The 23,538-nt window shown below is 33.9% G+C and overlaps 1 protein-coding gene across 1 annotated transcript in view; it reads right to left on the bottom strand.

The window, feature by feature from the left end:
- Positions 1-695: 695 nt before the first annotated feature.
- The window catches only part of LOC129227613 (uncharacterized), a 43,286-nt gene continuing 20,443 nt past the window's right edge, over positions 696-23,538 (bottom strand). Inside the window, exons 2-4 of the mRNA XM_054862201.1 lie at positions 11,895-12,212; positions 7,648-8,006; positions 696-2,516 (exon numbers count right to left, since the gene is read on the bottom strand). Of these exons, the coding sequence (XP_054718176.1) occupies positions 2,102-2,516; positions 7,648-8,006; positions 11,895-12,212 (1,092 nt within the window). The 3' untranslated portion in view covers positions 696-2,101. The remainder of the gene's footprint in view (positions 2,517-7,647; positions 8,007-11,894; positions 12,213-23,538) is intronic.

Here is a 23,538-nt window from a genome sequence, read left to right as displayed (position 1 = left end):
ATAATGGTTTTTGTATTGAATTGCTCTGCAATTGTAGCATTCCCATGTTAAATTAATTCAATAAGTTTCCTGTTATATTTTTTAATGTTATGGATTGTTATTGTTATGGACAGCATCTATATGGTAGTAAAACTTTCTCAACAATCTTTTGAGATTCATTTTAAAATTGATAGTCTAACGTATTGATTCTAGAATACAAGATAAAAAGTTAATAAGTCTTTCAAAACGTACACATTTTACAAACTTAGCAGTATTGAGCCATAAATTCTATTTTTATAAATCTTTTTGAGACCATGTTTGGCATTGTACAGAAAATACTTCAAAATTCCCCATTTTTACATTTCAATATGTGATTTATTATTGAAATAACATTTTCAAATACAAAGCTGTGATATACTAAAATGTCAGGTGATTTTTCAATTTTCACATTGTCTTTAAATCTGTTTGATTTCTACATTGTTTCATTGAATCATTTTCTATACTTATTTGATTCTTCATTTATGCTAAAATATTTTTCAATGGTATTGTTTTATCTAGTCATGAATTTGTGAGGAAGAAATAATTCATTGTATAATAATTTTAAAGACTTGTATATAAAGTTGTTTTATATTAATTGTTTGTGTTTGTATTTTCATTATGTGAAATGAGTTAAATAGGATTTTTTTTTGTTATAATATTAAAACAGTACACAAAGAAAGAATCATAAAAATATTTTAATATCACATTTCATACAGTGGCATACAAGAGTTAATGGTAAGAGAATTCTAAATTTCAAACTCTTTATGAAATGCACAATGAAAATGAATACATTAATTGTTCAGAGATATTTTTATTGTTATTATGGCACAATTTGCCTAATTTTTTTTATTTACACGTCCATCAAGATGTTCTGCTTTTGTATCAATACCACATGTAGAGGGAAAAAAACAAATACATTTATCAAATTCTCACAAAAATTCTATTTTGAATGCGCTTTTTTATGCATTTATTAAAATAAAAATAGAATTTTGATAACTCTTCTGTACAAATGTCAGATATAATTTTATACCAATTCCAATAATTTTTAACAGTTTACAAAAAATGAATACAACTTTCAGCATAAGTTCTTTGACAACATTGGCAAAATATTTTGTGCCTTAAAGGAAGAGGAAGTTTACTAAGTGTTGTAAGTTGAAAAAATATATATATATTAGGGGAAACTTAATTTTTTAGGGAAATAAAAGGTGATTTGAAACACACTTGCTTTACGCTTACAGTAACAAACCAAATAGTCCAGGAAATGGTATCTCCCCTGCCCAACTAGTTGCACTGGTTAGATATAAGTTATAGAAAAGACTTAGTTTATTGATTCGTGTTATTAATGAGAAATCTTCATTGAGAAAATTAAACATTTGGAAGTCAAACTGCTGCTCTACCATTCTCCTAACAGTCAATTTTTTTTGTTTAATTTTTTAGTGAAATATTTTAATCAAATAAGGTACAAATCATTTTGTGGTGTTTCATTTATTTTAGGTTGCTTAATGTATTTTAAGCAATGTTGGATATTTTACAACTAAACTTTTTTAGTTTCAGCAGTTTGTTTCCACTAAAAAGAGAATTTTATGACAGATGCAAACATCTTAATTCAGACGACAAAATTTCATCTAATGCTAATAATAATATTAAAATAGTTTCATGCATATGGGGGGCAAGTTCAAACACAAGCAGAAAGTTTCTTTAATGCGCCATCGCCTGAAATCCATTCTTTGTTTAATAGTATTTAATGAAGATTACATGTCCTATATAGTTTTATCCTAATAGTTTTTTCTTTTCAAAAAAAATTTGAAATGTGAAATTTTCAGCCAGCTTTCTATTTTTGTTTCAGATGGAAATTGTAAATTTTTTTCTAAGTATTTACTGTTATTCTGCAATATTTAACTAGTGTAGATGTTCTGGTCAATATCTTATGAAAATTTTTCATCATTACTTCATCTATCTTTCTGATGAATAGGGAAGGTTTGGAAACTCTGTAACTCAAGCTGAAAGTAGGGCACCTCCTCTTTCACCAAACGAATGTTGGACTTTGTTTCAAATTCATATCAAAAACATATCTGTTTTTTGATCATGATCTTGCTTTTTTAACAATAGTTACTTTCGATTCTCCGTAAGGATAATCTCCGTAAGATGATTTATATCCACCATATGAATAAAAATCATTGCCTAAGGTGCCATACTTGTGTTTGTTCCGTGCAACCTCTCTTAAGTAATCAGGCTCTCCTTCATAGAGGTCAGAAGCTCCAGCATAATCCAAAAGTCTTTTTCTTATGTCACCAATGATGGGCTTGTTACTTTCAATGGCATAATCTTCCTGGTATTCGTAATGGCCGCCTGCGGATGGGTACTTTGAAGGTGAAGGTCCATAGCTGTTTCCTGTTCCATAGCTATTTCCCAGTCCATAATTACCGCCGTGTATATGTTCACTGTGGTAGTTGTTGGGATCTTCATATCTTCCTGCTCCATAAGTAATACTTGGATCCCTGCAAAATGTAAGTCAAGATTAATAGTTTTGTCAGACGATGAGAAATATGCCCAGAAACTAATTGAAATTAAATTGTGTGATCACGGGACGCGGGAGCGTCCCGCCCCGCCAAGGAAACCAAACGTCAGCAGCCAACAGAAGCAAATCCACCGCCAAAGACGAAAGAAAATAAAAGCGACCAAGAACAAGATTATACGACAGAACAAGTTGGGGTTTTTTGGGTTTTTCACTCCTCTGTATCTCAGCCCCATGAAGACCCACGGAGTTGATTTTCGGTACACTTAATCTCTAGTAATCCCTGACACCGTAAACCAAAATACAATCCCCTGGACCATCAGGGGGAGGAGGTATTAAAGTTATAAAATCGCTGTTCAAAAAAGTTTTCGCTTTCTTTGACAGGGCTACAGCCCAGACGAAAAAAGGAATCAAGCTGAAATTTCGCACACACATTCCTTGTGCACTACTGATGTGCCATTTGACCCCCCTCCCCTTCCCCCTCGTTTTTACTCCCCAAACTGTACCTTCCCGGGGTTTATCACAGCCCCCGGGGGGATACGGTAATGATTTTTTGTATACATATTCTTGGGGGGGCCATTGAGTACATATACGAAAATTCAACCTCCAGAAACATCATGGGCCAGAGTAATTGAAGTTTGAAAATCACTAATTTTCCCTAAATTCTTATGTACTTACTCTCAGCTCATAGGGTTTGTTTATCTCGGACTGCAATTGCAAGGTTAGAACAGATCTAACAGTTATTCCAAAGTTGTCTTAGGAAATGAAATTCAATCAAGACTAAAACATATCCAACAGTTGCAACTAGACGTTAAATCGCGGATATCACAAATTTGCGACTGCGCATGCGCGCAGACTTAGCTCATTGGGCTTTCTGTTTTCAGATTCTATGTTGTTTGTTTATACTTAAGCAGAGAAACAAATTAATGAATGAGATTAGAATGCTGTCCTCCCCCCCCCCCCCAAAAGTTTTGCCGATACGAAATTTCCTTCCCCCTGTTTTTCAGTTTTGATATATTTATGGAGGGAAGAAATTTTAAATGTCAGCGCGAAACTGGGGTTAAATCATTACAATATTTTACGTGACAAATTATATGAAACTGTACGCATATGAATACGGCACATATAACTTTTTAATTGAAAGCAAAAAATAGCACTTTTTTATTGGTTTGCTTATTTTCTAAATTAATGGATTTTTCAAACAATGCATAATGAATTGAAAATATATGAAATACGTGTGTGGATATCCGTGCTTTGCAGTAATTTGTTAGCTGAAAAAAAATTTGCACTTAATTTAAGCAAGACTTTTAATGAGCTTAGTCCGCGCGCAACATGCGCATTCGCTATGGCAAATTTGGGATATCCGCGATTTGACATCGAGTAAAGTTGAAAAGATCTTCTGACACATTCAAATTTAAAATATTTAATGACTTAGTTTTTTTTTTTTGCTTGGTGATAATATACGTTATTTCGTTTTTTAAATGAACTTTTAAAGAAAACTAGGTATTAAATAAGACAAAGACTTCTATCAAGAAAAAGATAAATCACCAAACAACTAAAATTATCCCATAAAACGTAAAATAATCCACAATTTAAGAAAAAATGTAATTAAACAAAAAGTGAAAAGCTAGATTAAAATAGCTCTCAAACTGTAAAACATTTAAAGAAACCTTCATAAAAATGTAGAATAATCTGTCAAATAAAGAAACTGTAATAGAATTTATTGTGAAGTTGTAAAATACTCGAAAACAATATAATTTAAAATATAGTATTTTATTATCCAAGAAGTTTTCTTTGCAACAGAGAGGATACAAGGATTGCAATAAAATTTAAACCGCCCAATTTTCGCAAAATGAACATAGAATCTTAATAGTCAGAAAATAACTTGACGTAAAATTAGGCTAGCCATTATTGTTGCTTAAAAACACAAAACAGCGTTGTTTCAATTGAAAATTTTCTGACTTGAAGTTCTCAATTCTAAAAATACAGACAAAGTAATAATATCAATGCAAAAACATGTGATATCTCATTAAAAACAACCCTGTTGTAAAAATTTCCCCGCTAAGAAAACCTTTAACTTTTCCGCAAAAAAAGAAAACCTGCATCCTAAACCCAAAAACTCTCAGCCATAAAAAGTTATGATATCTAGTTTGCCCCCCAAGTATCTGCCAAACTATCATCCTCCCTCTTCTCCTTTTTCATCACAGCTACTTCCATTAGAACCTCCTCCCACCTTCAACTCCTCAGAAATATGGATAGATCTTTTAAATTGTTTATCTTGTTTGGCGGGAAGCTTTTCAAAGTGAAGTGGTTGCTTGGTGAGCAAAAAGCTTCTCGCCAAACGAGATAAACAATTTAAAAGATCTATCCATATTTCTGAGGAGTTGAAGGTGGGAGGAGGTTCTAATGGAAGTAGCTGTGATGAAAAAGGAGAAGAGAGAGGATGATTGTTTGACAGATACTTGGCGGGCAAACTAGATATCATAACTTTTTATGGCTGAGGGTTTTTGGGTTTAGGATGCAGGTTTCCTTTTTTTGCGGAAAAGTTAAAGGTTTTCTTGACGGGGAAATTTTTATAACAGGGTTGTTTTTGATGAGATTGCACTTACATAGCCAGAATGACCTTCTAGGGGGGGGGGGGGGGGGGGTATTTGGTCATAACCAATCTTACATGTTTAGGAGTAACCGAATTAGAATTGGTGCTAATGTTAAAACAAAGGACTCAGGGGCGGGGAGGATTTTCAACAACCTAAAAATGTTATTGCTAAAACTCACAAACTTAGAAGGAGAAAACTCTAAGCTTATTCCAGATATGGAAGAATTAAAACAATATAGCAAACAATCAATACTCCCCCTTATAATCAAATAATACAACAATCCTGAAAGAATTTAAGCAGTAGCTAACTTTCCACAAATTACTTTCGAATTCGGCATTTTTTTAAAAATTCCCCAACCATCCAACCACTGAGTTAATACTGGTATTCGTTTTTATACATTCAACCACAAACCACACCAAGGATGTTAGCACATGACATCGAACCATGGGCAAATTCAGACAGCACACAAGGGGAGGGTCCCGGGCGTCCAGACCTCTCCCATCGGCCTTGAGTTTTTTTGATTGACTATGATCCTATTTATGTAGTAGGTCAAATAATTCCATGCAAAGGTAGCAATAATTTCAGGTTTAATAAATGTTACATAAAATTTATTTTCTTTCTTAATACCTTGCAAAATCGAACTGTATGTAAACATAAATTGCTCTATGATGATGAGTTTGCTTCTCTGTTTTTATTTTTCACTATGAGAAAAGTAAATATATTTATTCTTGTGCTTAAATTATTTGCTATTATCAAATTTATTTTATTAACTAATGCTAAGTAATTATTCAATAATTTTTTTAAAGATTTTTTTTTGTCCTCAGCAATCGATAAAATTAAAAGAATTTCTTTGGATGCGCATTAGAGTATGACATGAGAATGATAGACCTTAGATCCCCTGAACCTGCTCTCCCCCCCCCCCCACTTTTTTGAAAAATTCCTATGTGTACCACTGGATACAGACTGCCATTTTAAGGAAGAGGAGGGGGGGGGGGCTGGGCTGGGTCGTGCTGAAATATTTGGATGCAAAACATTTTTGGAACTGCTTGGATGGCGATTAAGAGTCTGAACGGAATAAGGCACCTAATAAAGCATAAATTGCAAATGTTACTAATAAGTTTCATAAGCAATGGACGGATGCAGTATTTCAAATATTTCTTTTAAAAATAATTAAGGAATGGAAAAGATTACTACTTTAATCAGGGTTCTTACTGGTCCTTGAAAATCCTTTAAAGTGCTTTATTTCAGTGATCTGTTAAAACGTGCCCCTTAAAGTGCTTAATTTTGAACACAAATTCTTCATTATTTTGACAAGGTACTTTATTTTTCGTTGATTGATTGATTGAGTGAATCTTTAAAAAATGAACATTTTCCTCAATCATCTCTTTCTCTCTTATTTCAAAGCCCATTGTTGATTTCTTTTACTGAAATTTGAAATTTCAACGAATTACTAATGATACTTTGTTTATGTTTTCAATTATTTATTTTTTTCTTTTCAAAATTAATATCAATGTTTAAAATGCTTTCGCTGCACTTATTTTCTGATTCCTAATGTTTTCTTTTGCAAAAACTTAAACTCCACAAAGAAATTTGTTTTTCATTATCGCCAAAATTCATTAGTAAACAAGGATAAATACCCGTCTTTTCTGTTGGGATTTTTGCCGACCCATATATTCTTCTTTCTTTCATCCCTTCCATTGTGTTACATTTTAAAATAATAATTTGAAGTTTTAAAATATTTTTTCTATCTTCAAAACTTTTAATATCGTTTTCTGGCTCTTCTATTCTTATTATATTTTGTTATTTTAACGTTATAATCACATGTGTGTGAAATTGTGAATGTGGGAAATCAAAGTACTTTATGCTAAGAGTTTGACTTAATTTTATAAATGTTCTATTACTTAAATTCTAATAAGTATTTTTTTGCTATTTTGTAAATGATTATCAAAATACTAACAGAAATCTTGAGTAAGTTTTTTAAAAATGATTTTTAAACGCTATATTAAACTGCTCTTCAAAATCACAAAATGCTTCACAAAACCACTGTAGATTGTTCTTAAATCATTTAGCTTAAAGTTTTCATTTTTCGCTCTTAATATTAATTTACCTTGTCCCGCTTTTTAAATTTCATTTTATTTGAATTAATATTTTCTTGTATTTGTCCATTTGTTACTGGGATCTTCAGGAAAAAGTATCAAGTCCAATAATATTAAAACTATTAAAATATTATGGTTTACTAAGAACACGAAAAAATCATTATAGTTGGAGAAAAAATAGGGTGCTTTATATTGATTTTCATTTTGGAGTGGGAACCCTGTTAATTGTTTACATTTTATTCGTGAACTATTTGAACACTGTAGATGTAAAAATTGTCAACGGTTTTGGGGGGTCATGACCCTCCCTTGTATCTGCCCCTGCATCCAACCGCACATGTGAGAAGACACACTGATCAATCTAGAAAATGAAACAACTGCAGAAAAAAGGGAATAGTTAATAAATATGTAAATATAAGATTACCTTTTGCCGTATGTAGACGGATAACTGTTTACTTTAGGATAAAATGTGTCTGTTTTAACAGTACTAGGCGTCAAATAAGGGTCTCTCGGAGATACAACTGGTCTTCGAGATTTCGGATATGCGTACTCGGAGTAAGGAACGCTGTAGTCGACTCGCCTCGGCATGAACCTCGTTTCCAATTCATCAAAGTTCCTGTACTTGGGTTCCCGATATCCTTGGAAAGTTCTCTCAGAGGATGAGTCCTCGTCGTAACTTTGGCGACGGGTTGCGCCATAAGTGTAAGGAACTTTCGTCTTCTTTTGCTTTTTCAAGGAAATTCCATTGTCTTTGGAATCGATTCTACTTCCATAAGTTTTGGCCTAAAATATAGCAAAAAAAAAAAAGTTATGCAATAAATTTTACCATAAAATAAAAATTACCGAATAGTTTATTATTATTTTATGCTTTTTTTCTTAAATTAGTTCCCAAACTGTTTGAAACCACCTGCCCCTTTTTCTTTTGAATTGGTTCATAAGGATGGATCTCTTTTCACAATACCCTAGAGCAGTGATTTAAAAGCAGAAGAAATTAACCTTTTTAAAGTGAAGAGCAGTAAATTAAAAGGCATATCTAAACCTTAGCCATTTTTATTTTGATGATAGAAATCTATCTTAGCTCCGGCATATCAAACTCCTGTATTTAGAGAAGGTAGTGTGTGAATTGTTGCTGTGAGGATACTGTTTCATCCTATTTTCTGTTTTAGCCATGGCATAGCTGGGTGAGCATCGTCATGTGTGAGGGGGGACCCAAAAAACACCCCCGGATTTTTCCTCTGAAATATTTATTTATCAATTTATTGACAAAATTTCTTTAGTATCCTTCAAAGTATTCACCATTAGAAGCAATACACTAGTCTACTCTTTTTTTCCACTGTTCGAAGCTCCTCTGGAGCTATTCAACTTTGATCACATTCAGTGCCGTCTGCGAAGCAGTTTTGACTGCCTCTACATCATCAAAATGCTTCACTTTCAGAATTTTTTTCATTCTTGGGAACAGAAAAAGATCACAGTGGGCTAGGTCTGGCGAGTACGGGATCGACGAAACGACTGGCCACCATTGAGAGGCCAAGTAGCGGTTAATAGTGAAGACTGAGTGTGTTGGAGCGTTATCATGGTGAAAGAACCATTCACCTGATCGCCCGCACGAGTTCCAACTCACTCCTGTTTCTCCTGAAATTTCGTCAGTCGTAAAATGACGATTCTTGTTTATTTTTTGGCGGATTTTTTCAACATTTTCATCATTTCGAGACATTGAAGGGTGCCCAGAACGAGCATGATCTTCAGCACTTATCTCACCACGTTTAAGTCGCCCAAACCACTCGAAAACTTGTGTACGGCTCATAGCATCATTCTTGAAAGCTTGTTGAAGCATTGGGTAAGCTATTCTGTTGCCGACTTTTCAAGCAGGAAGCAAAATTTCAAGCGAACTCTTTGTTCTTTTAAATCTTCCATAATGAGTTCGCAGGCGGAAAGCAATAACGCTTTGGAAAACCAACACCATGATCAGACGTTATCAGCTACACTGATGCCACTTGCACAGCTGTTTTATGAAGGTCTTTACTTGAGCCATCAAGTTGCAGAACACTCCACTACATCTGGGATTGGCAGCGGGCCATTACTCCAGTTTCTTTTGGGTCCCCCTCGTATTCTGTCGTGGTAAGCACAAAAAATGTATCTGCACTTTTTATCAAAATTGAGTTACGATTACCAGGTGCAATTTTGTCACATATTTCACCTAAATACAATGTTTTATGGTCATTTGTGTTTGGGAAATATTTAAAAAAAACTGAAAAAGTTGCATTTGAATCAAGTACATGGAAGAGCAAAACTTTAAACGGTAATTTCTTACTTTGAACTCAGTTGCAGATACGACTTTTGCTCTTAGCATGGCAGTTGTGGAGGAGTATATTCGTAATGGTGGTTTTTTTGATAAGTGCTCAGCAAGAATTTTGCGATCGGTTTCAATTTGGCGAATCTGATCCTGTTCCAGATAGAAAAAAAAAAAAATCATGGTTGGGTATGAAAATTTAAGCACACTTACTGCACTGGGGCGAAAAAAAAAAAAAAAAGCGCTAGGCCGACATCAGACTTACAACGCAAAAAAATATGGCACATGTGAAAGCGGCCATGTAGGAATTTTCAGAACCTTTAGCACTCAAACATCCTGCTGCCCAGTGAAAATCCTGCACAGCACAGTGATCTTTACAATCTACAATGTGAGAAAATTTTTATAGCATAACAGGATCATGTCGGCCTAATTCTAACCAAATGCGAAATTCTTCCTGAATAATAATCAAAAAACTTCCCCATCCTCTATATATAATAGCGAATTCACTGATCGAGTAACGCTCCTGACGTCACCAACAATGAAACTCGTGCTATAGCATGATAATTTATAATATGTTTTGGTAATACATATTATTACCAAGCATTGGTTTACCATGCATTGCAGGTAAAGGCTTTGTTGTGACAAGGCTGAACTAGATCCGGTAACTTAACTGTGTTACTGGTAGGACTGTGTCATTTCAGGGGAATGAAGGAACGAAAAAGTGGTCAACAATGAACGCTAATGATTTGAGTTTAAAGTTAATCCACTGGAGTTAGAGTTAAAATTTCTACTATTAAAATATCATCAAGCAGGCAGTGGCTTCGAATTAGAAGCAATTTTCACCCATCATACCTTGACGGGTGTTTTTCTAGTTAAGCCTTGGTTTCCTAGGAGCAAACACGTCGATCGTCGGCGTCGCTCCTCGCCGAGGGGAAAACTTGATTCTTCTGCGCATGCGCGCCCGAGCTAAATCGACGTCGTGAATGGTCACGCCGGAATCACTTGACTTTGATTTCAGCGTCACGGCGAGGAGCGACGCCAAAGATCGGCGACTTCGCTGCTAGGAAACCAGGGCCTTACTAATATACTCTTCGACAATACATGACGATGGTTATACTGCGCCACTCCATTACTACTACAGCACAAATGACACATATACTGATATCTATTTAAATCACTTCCACCATCGCCACCACAACGCACACAGCATCTTCTACAACTACGGTAGGATTATATATGCCAGACCCTGTATGATTAAATTTCATTGCCGACTTCTAAAACTTACTTGAATTTTTTTTTTAAATAAAATTTCACCATATTTTCCTCTTTTGATGTCCTGTTCCTGACCTGGTTTAAAAAGATAGGAACTGTTTATGGATGACAATATTAGTGAAATTGCTTCCGGTCTGTACGCATTTTTGGTGGCCGCAGATTTGATGACGTCAGTTGATTTCACATCGATTTTTGTGACAGCAACAATTCCTCAAATCCGTAGACCACATCATGATCTCTAATTTTTGCTAATTTTATTTTGGCAGCTGTAGTTTTTTCCTTGACAGCCTTTTCTTCGGTTGTCGTCACCGAAAACCGAAGGAAATGAAGAAATCTTTATATTTTTTAGTGCATTTCTCATTGCTTGGTGATATACTATCAACAGGTTAATTTAGACCAGGATGAGTGATAGCAAAGCACCCTAATGCGCAGCTGGATACCTTGGGATTATATTCCATAGCACTCGAAAATATTCCACAACTTGGAGACGATTGCAAAATTAATTGTTTGTCTAATTCATTGCATTTTACGATCTGGCAAAAACTAGTCGTTTATCAGACATACTTTACAACTTACATTTTGATAACAAGACATTGATGATCAGATAAGTCATGTGTGGTGTTGTATACTGCTGTGTGCAGGTAAAGGGCAGTAACTGAAAATTTTTCATATTTCCTTCTTTTTACATTTTTGTCATCTATTGCACGTTATCTTCATTGTACAAGCTCGCTTATTTGGTTTCCGTTAAAAAAAAAAAGGCACGAAAAAGACGTCTAATTCCAACATTTCCCTATTGTTAGTATTGAATCCAAAACGCGTTTCTTCAAATGTATCGAAACTCATTTCTGCAGATACTGCCGTTTGCCTGCACACGGCAGTATAATCGAGTGTTGCGATCAGTTTAAAATTAATTTTACCTGTAACCATAAGCTTAAAACTTTATAGGAAGTATGGCGTAATTTCCTCTGCACTTTCTTTTTAAGGGTAGTACACTATTTCAACTATGATTAGATTGCTTATTTTGTAATTTTGGCACATCTCCTCCCAACTTCTCTGGGCTAAATAATTTCTAACCTTGAATATCGTAAATCTGTGAAATGTGCACTTACTGGACTGAGAGCTACTACTCGAGGCTCTACTTCGTCAGAAGCTTCATTCTCGAAATCATCTGATCTAGCTTTCAGAAACGGCGGAAGCGTGGGGGCTATTGCGTATGGATAACCATAACGTCTGTCACCTGCTGAAGACAAAGCCTGGACTTTGTAGTTGGACACTGCGATGCTTTCAGCAGCGACCATATCTGTAGGTGGTTTGGAAATATCTTGTCGGCTGGAAGCAGCTTTTGATGCGTAGGAACTTCTTGCCAGACTGCAGAAGACGATTAACACGGTGAAACCCCTTAAAGGTGTCAGGTTCCGAAAGGACTTCTGCAAGATAAAAAGACGATTTTTATAAACTTATATTATAACAACACTAAATTTCTAACAAAAAAAAAAAAGTTTGTTTCTAATGGGACTGTTTATTGACTCCTCACTTTTTGTAGACCTACAGACCTATTGTATTCACTAAAGCCTGGTATCCATTTTTTCATGTAGCACCACTGTCGGAGGATAGCCATTAGTGGGTTTGGTAGAGGGTGGGTGGGGTAGTTTTAGTGGTAACTTACTGAAAATAGCCATTAGTGTTTGAGGAGTTTGTTGTCCTGCTTCCCTCCAGATGGTGGCATGTGGGTTCTTGTGATATGAAATTGGACTAGGAATTCAATTAATCCGAGAGTATACAAGACAAATAGATTCTCAAGGGATCTTTCAAATTCCGTGCAACTATACGGTTGCCCACATTTTGGCATAAGTAGAGGCAAACCAAGAAAACCAATCGCGTAATAATTTATCAAAGTTCTGTATTTTTTCTAAATTTTTTTTTTTCACATTTATGCTAACGCTACTCTTATGTGGAAAAAAAGTTTCTATTTGGACGCAGTATTGGAAAGAAATTGTTGTGTTTCTAGTTCTTTGTAAAGCAAGTCGCATCGCCAGGTTTCCCATAAATATTCATTTCTTAATAGACATTCAATTAAAAGAATATACTTAAGCGATAAACGATTCATAAGTAGAATGAACAGATTTTCGTGTCACAATAGGCCACTTAATTGATGGGTTGCAAAAATATTTCAAATGACTAAGTGGCAACATGGGCAGCGAAATGGGCCAATTCTGCAGGATTAACTTTATAATCATTCCATTCAAAGTTCCAGTTGGGCAACTATCTGATGAAACAAGAAGTAGAATCAGGTCGGAAGGGTCAAGAAGAGTTGGAGATGAGTCCGTAGAAGTTCTAGAGGAGGCTCTGCTCCACATTCGAACTCATGTCACGTGACTCGGATGGTTGATAGAAGTCGTTTGACATTCGAACTACGTTTTGCCACTGAATCTGTGGCGATTTTTTTTTTTCATGCACATGTGACAGTTTGAGAAAAACGGAGTTTTCGGACTGTGGACATTTTAATGATTCATATATCTTAACCAGCCCCGCTATGAACAATGAAATGTAGGTTCAATTCAGTTTGTGACATAATGATGTCAACACTGTTGATGGGGGTGTGTTGTTGACAGAAAAGATTGCCCTGACACAAAGGAATAATACAATTCATTCGTTTAGTCTCATAAATGGGTTTACGTATACAGCTTAAGTGAACAAATACGCTCAGTTTTTTGTGTTCTATTTTCGATTTACAAAAGGGTTGAGCTATTGTTTAAAGCAACGTTTTTCAACCTTTTCACGAGTACGGGACTTTTGATAATGTTTGAGTTATAGGAACGATAAAGTTCGTGTATTAATATTTCATCAAATAAATATATTTTTAATAAAGATTTATGAATAAAAAACAATAGAAAAAAATGTATTACAAAAAATTTCATGATGACAAAATTCAGAAAAACTATTTGATTAGAACTTATTTTTTTTTCTCTCGAGATTAAATCTTTTAATACAAAACTGCATCGGGGATAAATCACTTTCAAAATGTTTAAATACTTCCATTTATTTATAACGTAGAATCATATTCATTCAGTTGGGGGGGGGGGAGAAAGAAAGAAGAAGAAATGTAAATGAAAGTTTCTAAATTTTAAAGCAAGATAATATAGAAAATGAAAATGATTAAGTCTAGTTGGTACGCAAAACATATAATGCCAATGAAAACGCAGACTTACTTTAAAGTTTTTTTTTTTTTTTTTTTAATAACACAATCTACTTTCGTGCGGAAATTTGTGACCTGCAGCGTGCTCAAAAATGAACTGCAAACTCACGGGCGAAAAATTCCTTTTTGCTATATCATGCCCACATACAGGGGAAAAAAACAAAATAAAATAAATAAATGAAATAAAACAAATGAATAAAAATGAAAAAAAAAAAAAAAAACTAATAAATAAAAACAAAATAAAACAGATAAATAAAAGTAAAATGAAACAAATGAATAAAAATTAATAAATTTAAAAAAAAGGAAAAAAAATGAAAGAATAAATAAAACTAAAAAAAATCGAGTTTCTACCCAAACAAAGTTATTATTGTGCTCGAAAAAACGATGCACACCAAACTTTTTACTGCGGAGTCATTTGCCAAATTAGTAGGATTAATTTATATTTACAAACGCATTATTTTTACTTCATTCGGGTCTTTTTCACCAACTCAATTTTGTTAAGTTATACTGTAGTTTCTTTTGCACAACATCTGCTTTCCTTTAATTTTTTTTTTTACTTCTCTGAAACATTTTTTGGTTCTTTTTCATACCACGCATGAACTTTTCTCTAATTCTCTAAAGTTAGATCCGCATTATTTATATGTGGGCTCATATTTCAACGATAAAAATCTCTCGCGATGGAATCATGCGTTCCATTCATGAGGGCAGTTTTCTTCAAAAACAATGTAACCCTGAATTTAGAATTTTTCTTTCTTTCCTCTGTTAATCTTCATTTGCTGCCTTTATTATTGTTTTCATCAGAACTTTGTTTCTATTCTGAATTTTGTTGAGCAATCATGTATTACTTATTATCCTCACTTGACAAAAGTTGATGTTGCTCTGATTTTTCAGATTACCATGGCGACAGTTGTTTTTAATATTAATTTAAAGAGCGAATTTTTCGTTGTCATAGTTACAAATCGTCTGAGGTTTGATTTTATTCATATTTTTTCAGGGCTTAACTCAAGGTAACTTTACATTAAAAGAAGTTTTTTTTTGGTGTAAAATTAATGTTTTCTGCAGGAAAAAACACCGAGTTTGATGAACTTAAACAGCAAAACTTCGTCTAATTACAAAATTTTCAGATTACTAATTTCGATCATTTAAAATTAATTAAAAGAAAATTTCCATAACGGTATATGCTATTCATAATTTATTTAAATGAAATTTAGAACTGAAGTAGTAGAATAAATACAGGATACATATTTTCAGATTTATTATTCATTAAAAAAATCTATCTTTACGTTCTGTGATTATATAACTTTTCCTGGCTTGTTCCTCAACCTGAAAAATAATAATTGGTAACTAAATAAAATAAAAATCCGTATTGTGAAATGGGAAGCTACAACTAGTTTATTCATTAACCCATTTATATTAATGTACTTTTAAAATGATGCGTTTTGATCGTTAACTAAACGAGCTAATTAAATTTTTATTTCACTTGTGACCTAAATAAGAGATACAGCTTATGTTAAGACTTAAGAGTATTCTCTTAAACTTTTATTTTTATTATAAATAATTTTACGGCGCTAGTTTTAAGTTAACACTAGTTAACAAGTCTCGTTGTATATAATTTTACTCATTAAATCTTATGTCAGAAAGAAAATCTTCAAACAGAAAAAATGATAACTGAATTATACTCTCTTTTTGAACAGATTTTTGGAATGTTGAGGAATTTATGATAATGAACTTCTGATGTATGATGATGAATAGTACTTCTTTCTCTGATTCTTAGCGATATTTCTTGAAGATTACGAAAACTAATGCAAGAAATTTAAGATGTAATCCTACAAGATAAGTAGAGTTCTATGAAGTTCCTTTAAATAGAGGTTCCTGGGAGCCAAATGGACCTCTTGGAAGGAGGGGGGGGGGGGAGGGGTGGAAATGCTGCAGAAAAAATCTTTAGGGTCACAGGAAAAAAAAAGAAAAAAAAAGGGGAGCCATTTGCCTTGCGAAGGGACGCCACGGTCGAATTACTTATTGCATTCTGTCATGAAAAATGACACAAGAGGTGGCTTAACAGACTATACTAAAACCTCCATTGATTTGGAATTTTTCCAGTCAGAAGCAAAGGGATGTAAGTGGCAAAATTAAAAATTTGGAGATAACCAGTACACATGATAGGTGAACCTCTCCTCTGTCTTGGGGCAAGAGACGGTACTAGTAGCCCCGGTAGTTTCTGCTATACAGCATAATTTAGAAAAAAATTTCAATGAAAGCCTACCTACGAGCTAATCTTTGAACGCGTTTTACTCGAAACGTGAAAATATCCACTTGCATCCCTTTGCTTCTCACTGCCTCAAATGCAGGGCTGTGGAGTCGGAGTCGGAGTCGGAGTCGAAGAGTCGGAGTCGGACTGATTTTGGGGTAAAGGAGTCGGAGTCGGAGTTGTTAGAAAACTTGCCGACTCCGACTCCGGGTTTCTTTTTTTTTTTCCTTTTCACTGACTCTCCTTGCATTTTTTAAAAACTGACTACCAATTGGTTCAATTACATGTATAAAAAGATACTAATGAGAAAATAACTGCCATTATGGCAATCAGCTAGCCTGAATGCTTACCGAACTTACTGTAGCCGTCCTCTAGTTTGCTTGCTTTTTAACTTAACTAATAGCGACTGTCAGCAAACGGTTTTGTTGCCTAACATTTTCAAGTAATCACTTTCAAATAAAAATAGAAATATAGTGTTTTGTTCGATCTCAGTTATAAAATAGCGAAAGAAACGTAACAAATTAATAAGTCGAGGCCCGTAGCTAAGGTTGAAACGTTTAAGGATGATCGACAAATTCAAAAACGTTCTGGCGCGAAAGCACGAATCCAAAAGATCCGATGAAAAATAATCTAATGTTTTTTTCTTTATTAAGACTATTTCTATAAGCTTGGTTCTCACTAAAAAGTATGGAACAAAATAAGTGTAAATGATTTCTTGATTGCAACACTCAATAATTGCAGCTAATCTTAAAATCTTAATATTAAGGTTAATTCTAAAGCAGACAATAAAATTTAAATTAAAAATTTAGCGAAGAAGAAATATAGGTATAGTAAAAGCTATTCGTACAAATTTGTATACCGGCCGCATTTTGTGTAAAATTAGCTCCTGATGTATATGTGCCCTATTTTCGTTGAAATTTGATTGATGAAATATAATTTAAAATATATTCGCGAAAATTTTCAGAATTAAAGTATTTATAAACTCTGAAATTAACTTTGGGTGTCATCTACCTGATGGGTGTCACCCAGGGAAAACCACCCTCTCTCAAGAACTTGGATTTAGAAAAAAAAAAAGCTTTTTTTCTCTCAAGTTACAGCTTTCAAAAATTGAAAGCACACGATTTGATCAATATCTATTTGTTAAACATTAAAGGGGGGCAAATTGCAGATAATCCTTTTCAAATTTTTTAGAAGGGATTTTTAAGTCATCTCACTTCTTAACTCGTAACTGTTTGAAAATTTGATTTTTAAATTGAATTTCTAACGTTGTACGCGTCTTGGGTTTACAATAAAAAACAAAATGCGAAATTTTCATGAAAAGGAATCAATATTTCAATCGCTGTTTAGAGGTTTTCCCCCTTTCCCTGAAGGGAGAGAGGGAGTTGAAAAAATACAATTAAAAAAAATCAAAAACATCCGGAGTCGGAGTCGGAGTTGGAGTCGGAGTCGGGCGTTTCAAAATCCAGGAGTCGGGGTCGGAGTCGGAGTCGGCCATTTTCCTTCCGACTCCGCAGCCCTGCTCAAATGATCGTTTTGCTTTTATTTTTCAATCACTTTCTTGTATCAACGTTGTCCTCAGGTATGTAAAATTTCGTTTCTCTCTCATTCTGACAAATCCTTAGAGCGTCGATTTTTTTGTTATAGATTGCATGTTATTTTCCTTTTTGAAACCAAGGGTGATAATTTTGTAATGTAATATTATATAATGAGTATAAACAACTGTAAAAGAACTTATTTTCGCAATGCGTAATTTTTGTGAAAATAAAGCTATCGTGGTTTTCGTGAGCTGAAAGTTTCGCGAAATTTTAATGAACAGAACCGAAAATTGATTAAGATGAAATATTTCTCGAAGCTTAAAATCTCGCGATTACGACGGGCTTGCGAAAATAAGTGCTTTTACAGTAATCAGTGGTCTGAAATCTGAAAAATTCTAATACCCACAAATTAATTGCTCCAAGATGTGCAAGTTTGAAAGAGTGGAAAGTATTTTAATGTGAGGGAATCACGAAAAAGTTTGATGCTTATAAGGGGACCACATAAGACAAAATAGGTTGAGAACCCCAGCTGTAAACAAGAGATTTAAAAGCAGTGCCGGATCTACGATTTTTCCGAGCCGGATCAAAAAGTTCAAACTGCCGTCCTTAACCAACTTCCGTCAAGTTTTTATATAGATTTACAACGAAAGAAGGTACCGAAATTAAGTGAATTTGCTCCCCTCTCCCCAGAAATTGGCGCCCGAAGCTTGCCCTCCTCCCTCGATCCGGCTTGGTTTGATGGCTGTTGGTTTATTCCTGTAAGCACTTAAACTTCATGGTTTATGTTTACGCATAGGATTTGAATAATGATGAATGATGATAACAATGATGACGATAATAATAATGATGGTAATAATATTACTATCAATAAGACGAATGATGATGATAATAATAATATAAAACTAACTGATAAAAGTATTATTTTAGGAAAAGTAAGTGGCAATGAAGAACATATGAAGTAAACAAATTGGGAATTAACCGTACAAACTAACATTAAAAAAAGAAAACACCTATTGTTCAGGAGTATTTCAACAAATATAATGCAGAGTAAACAAATACTGAATCCAAAAATCTATGCATTATGGCTTCAAGAATAGGAAATTTTCCCAATTTATTAGCGCATGCATTCATTTCACTTAAAAAAAGAGTATATTAAAGAATTTTTAGAGTAGGAAAATTTTAAGTCTTTAAATTCGGCCCTTTTCTAAAAATTTAGGCAGACCTTAAGACTTTATATCTCGATAACAGGGGCACAAGGGTAAATAATTTTTGCGTCAAAATAATGTCTGAATATGCTCTTTCGGAATTGCTTCAAAAAATAGCCTAACTCCGCAACTCCGTAAAAGACTTATTTTGCTTCGCATATCCGGCCAATCTCGATCCAGGTCAATCCGAGTTATTTAAGCCCAACACCCTTTACCAAATTAAGTCTTAATGCTTAACAGTCTTACCAAAGATATATTTTAAGAAGATTGAAAAAAATTAAATTTATTGTAAATATATTTTGTCATTTTATTATGACAGACATGTAAATTTGGGAAATTAAAGATGTTCATTGCTCATCACGCAAACTATGACTTAGTTTTATAACTGTTTTATTTATTTAAATAAATAACTATTATTATGCTAGTGTTTCAAATGATTATCAAAGCATAAAAAGAAACTTTGATTAGCAATGATAGGTTTTCGAATGATTTTTATATAAAATTAAAAAGTCGCCCGTCAAGGTATGACGGGAGAAAATTGCTTCTCTTCTTCTACATTTCAACGAAACCATTGCCTGTTTGCTGATATTTTGATAGTTGGAATTTTAACCCCAACTCCAGTGGATTCACCCTAAACTCCAGTAGATAGCGTTCATAGGTGACCCGCTTTTTCGTTTCTTCATCCCCCTAAAATGACACAGTCTTACCAGTAAAACAGTTAAGTTACCAGATCGAGTTCAGCCTTGTCACAATAAAGCCTTTCCCTGCATGTTAAACATTACCGAAACATATTATCAAATTATCATGCCATGGCGCGAGTGTCATTGCTGAAACACGCGGGTTACTCGATCATCGGCTATTATTTATATGAGGATACCGAGCTGCTCCTCATAATTTTGAAATGCTTCTCAAAATTTACTACGGATGCTCCTCAAATTGTTTCTCCTAGGTTGGCAACCCCGGTTCTTCCAAACGCTATCTATTTCAACGTTTTTCACTTTTACATTATTCGTGTGGTTGCCCGGTATAAGAAGACCCACTTCTCCCTAAAAATGCATGCATCTATTTTCGTTAATAACTTTTTTAGAAGGTTGATTTTTGAGATTGCTTTCATTTGAGCGTCCTTGATGTCCGGTTCCGTTTTCAGAATGGACAAGGGCCTCTGCAGCACCGCCCTCCAAGGGAGGACGGAGCTGCTCCTCTGGTCCTAGCATCCACAGCACTGTCCACCGGAATTCCCTCCTCCTAGGGGGTGGCGTCCATGTCCTGCATACACATACTCCTACATACACGCACGTCTACACACAAACAAGTCCTTACACACATGCACACACGTAACCGCCCAGGAGGAGGGGCAGGCTTGGGAGGACAGGAGCCGTTTCTGGAAACAATAGCCTCCAATGAGTAGGATGATATATATATATATATATATATATATATATATATATATATATATATATATATATATATATATATATATATATATATATATATATATATAATATATATATATATATATATATATATATATATATATTTCTTTTTTTTTTCTTTCTTCCTTTTTTTTGGAACAAACTATAAGTGGATCCTACGGCTTAATTTGCATGCAAGCTCATGAGAGTTCAGCTGCTGCACTCCTTTTCATGTAAATATCTACATATTAGACCGGAATGCAGATTACTTAAGCAAGTAAAGAAGTTCTGAGCACTAAAGGGTTCCCACGCTGATTTTGTGAGGAATTAATCCTTAATGAAGGAATAAGTTCGAATACTGAATTCTTTTTTCCCTTTTTTTATTCCCTTGAAAAGTATTTTGAAAAGCAATAAAAACAAACACGAAACACAAATGCTGTCAAGGTTTCGAAATTTCTTTAAATAGACTCAAAGAACAAAATACATACTGTTTAAATATACTATAATAGCATTCCTGTCAAATTGAATTCAGTTTTGTAAGTCGTTATTGAAAAAGAAAATAATAATTATTTACGGTTCAAGATTCGTTTCAGAACATTATTCTGAAGAACTTGAAGATGTTTTCCGGGGTTTTCAACGAGATAAAGGGAAGATAGCGTTTTGGAGGTGAAAGTTCGAATTTGGAATGGCAGGAACATTTCAGCAGGTAGTTGAAAGAGGTCACGGCTCTTCTTTCATTTAGAGGTCGTTAAAAAGTCAATGTACTTTAAAAATATAGCGTAAAATGTGAAGTGAAAAAAAATTTCTTTTCTTCATTTTTTTACTTCAGCCTTGTCGACAATTATAAACATCAAAGTGGTGTTTGGAAATAAACCTGAAAACCACGAGGTTAAGCATGATTTTTTTTAGATGGCATCTCATACATATTTATAATGCTAGAGATAAAAATATAATCACTCTGGAGTATTATAAAAAGTATTTTTTCCGCTGTCTTCATTTGTAGTTGGGTCATTCAGGTAACTTTAACCCTCAATTTCTCCATTTTTATCTGCCCCCCTCTCATATTTTAGTAATTATATTTTATCCATGACTACCATTTTTTTTTTGAAAAAACCAAAAACCCAAGATTGAGCTTATATAAAATTCCCAAACTCGAGAAAGAAAATCCCAGATTATGTAAATAGGAATTCTTATTTGCTTTATTGATATCGCTTCCATTGTAGTTGATCAATTATTGATCTTAAAAATGATCAAGAGAAAAAATGTAATACTAAATACTATATTGATCTCTCAATAATTCTTCGGAGAAGCTTCTTTAAACAAAAGTGTAAAAATCGTTTACTGCAAAAAAAAAAAAAAAAAAAAAAGGAACATTTTGTTAACGTCTTGATACAACTGGGTTATTTCCCATTTTTTCGAAAATATTTTTTTTCTGAAAAAGCATGATCATAAACATGGGGGTAAGTCTTCCTTTTTTTTTTCTTTCTTAATTTTGACTTTTTCTCTCGGTAAAAAAAAAAATAATAATCTGAAATGACATTCAGGCCGTTCTTTTCATTTTTGCTGCTGACATCACAGGTGAGTAAATCTAGGGTTACCAGAATACAGTTTCAGGACACACTGCCAAGCTTTACTAAATGAACATTTTATTTAACAATTCTCGTTTCGCTAATAAATGCTCGTGGTGGGGGAAAAAAACATTAAAAAGGCGATATTTTGCCAGAAAAGACAACCACGCGCTCCGATTCAAGATGGCTTTCACCACTTGTGACGTCGTACGATGAAAATTTTTTATTTTAAAGTCAGGAATTTAAAAAAAAAATAATTACAAATTAAGGTAGACACACCAGTAGTGACCAATGCTTAATAGTGCTTCAGTAGGGGCCACTTAACGGTTTATATTTGAAAAAATAGGATTTCAGGTTTCCCAATGGATTCAAACTTGCACGTTTGATGCACTTTTAAATCCATTGGGAGACCTGGAATCCTATTTTTTCAAATATAAACCTTGAAGTGTCCACTACTGAAGAACTGGCCACTACTGGTGTGTTTACATTAAACATTGCGAAAATAAAAGTATTTTTTTTTGTCTATGTTATTCTTTTTGCTTATTCTACCAATTTCAGTGACTAAAAGTAGTTCTTTTGACTGCAGGAAACAACTCCATTATACAGATAGTTCAAGATAAGTGAAAGTTTTTCACTATAAAGAGAAACATGAAATAAAGTGCTAGAGCGGATAATTTTTTTTTCAGTGTCTACGAAATCTTTTCAAAAATTGTAAGCTAGTGCATTCCAGATTGCTTGTTTCACGCTTTTTAATGCGAACCAACAGAAATAGTCTTTAGAATAAAAAAAACATTTTTAGAGTTTTGTTTTAAAGTTTTTGCGTTTTGAAATTTATTTGAAATTAGCTTTATTTACTACAAATCTTCTTTCAATATTGCTGATTTGTATGCTCGAATTTAAAAGCACTTTTGAACAAGTATAGTAAAAAAAAAGCGTTTAAAACGCCCTCAAATATATGCTTGCTTAAGTTCAGCCTTGAAATTAATTTGTTAAATTTATTAATAATTAATTTATTCACTGTTTTTTTTTGGCAACAATTAAAAACCGGAAGCAAAAGGCAGGGAATATAACGGAGCAATTTAACTGAGAAATGTTAAATAAGAAACACTAAACGCATCTGAAAGTTGAGTATTTATTGCACAATTAAAACTTGTAAATTTTGTAATGATTTTTCAGGTAATAGCAACTTTGCCGCTGTACTCGTAGTTTTCTTTTGTAGGTTGTTTCAGTTTTTTTCTCCATTGCATGACTTCGTAGAGAGCGGATAACAGTAATTAAAAATGAACAAACCTTGAATACAATACACCAAAATGCGAAAGAGATCACAAAGCAAGTAATTAACCACATTTAAATTGAATTTAAGAACCAGTCTAGCAATTACCTACATCGCCAATTACAATCGTCTGCTCTCAATGAATATATGTCTTCCCGCGCATCCCTTATCGAGACTCGAATCGAGGCGTTATTGAGCAACCATCGCGTCATTCTATCACCCAGGTCACGCTTGGAAGCATTCCCAGACCAGAGGCAGAACTAACACTTTCCCTCTCAATTTGTTAGTTCGTGTTCTTTCGTTCTCTATCAAGTCT

This window comes from Uloborus diversus, chromosome 8 (genome assembly GCF_026930045.1).
Source record: "Uloborus diversus isolate 005 chromosome 8, Udiv.v.3.1, whole genome shotgun sequence".
In the NCBI taxonomy this organism is placed as follows: Eukaryota; Metazoa; Arthropoda; class Arachnida; order Araneae; family Uloboridae; genus Uloborus; species Uloborus diversus.
Note: the sequence above shows the minus strand (reverse complement) of the source record. Positions and strands in the feature narration are given on the sequence as shown.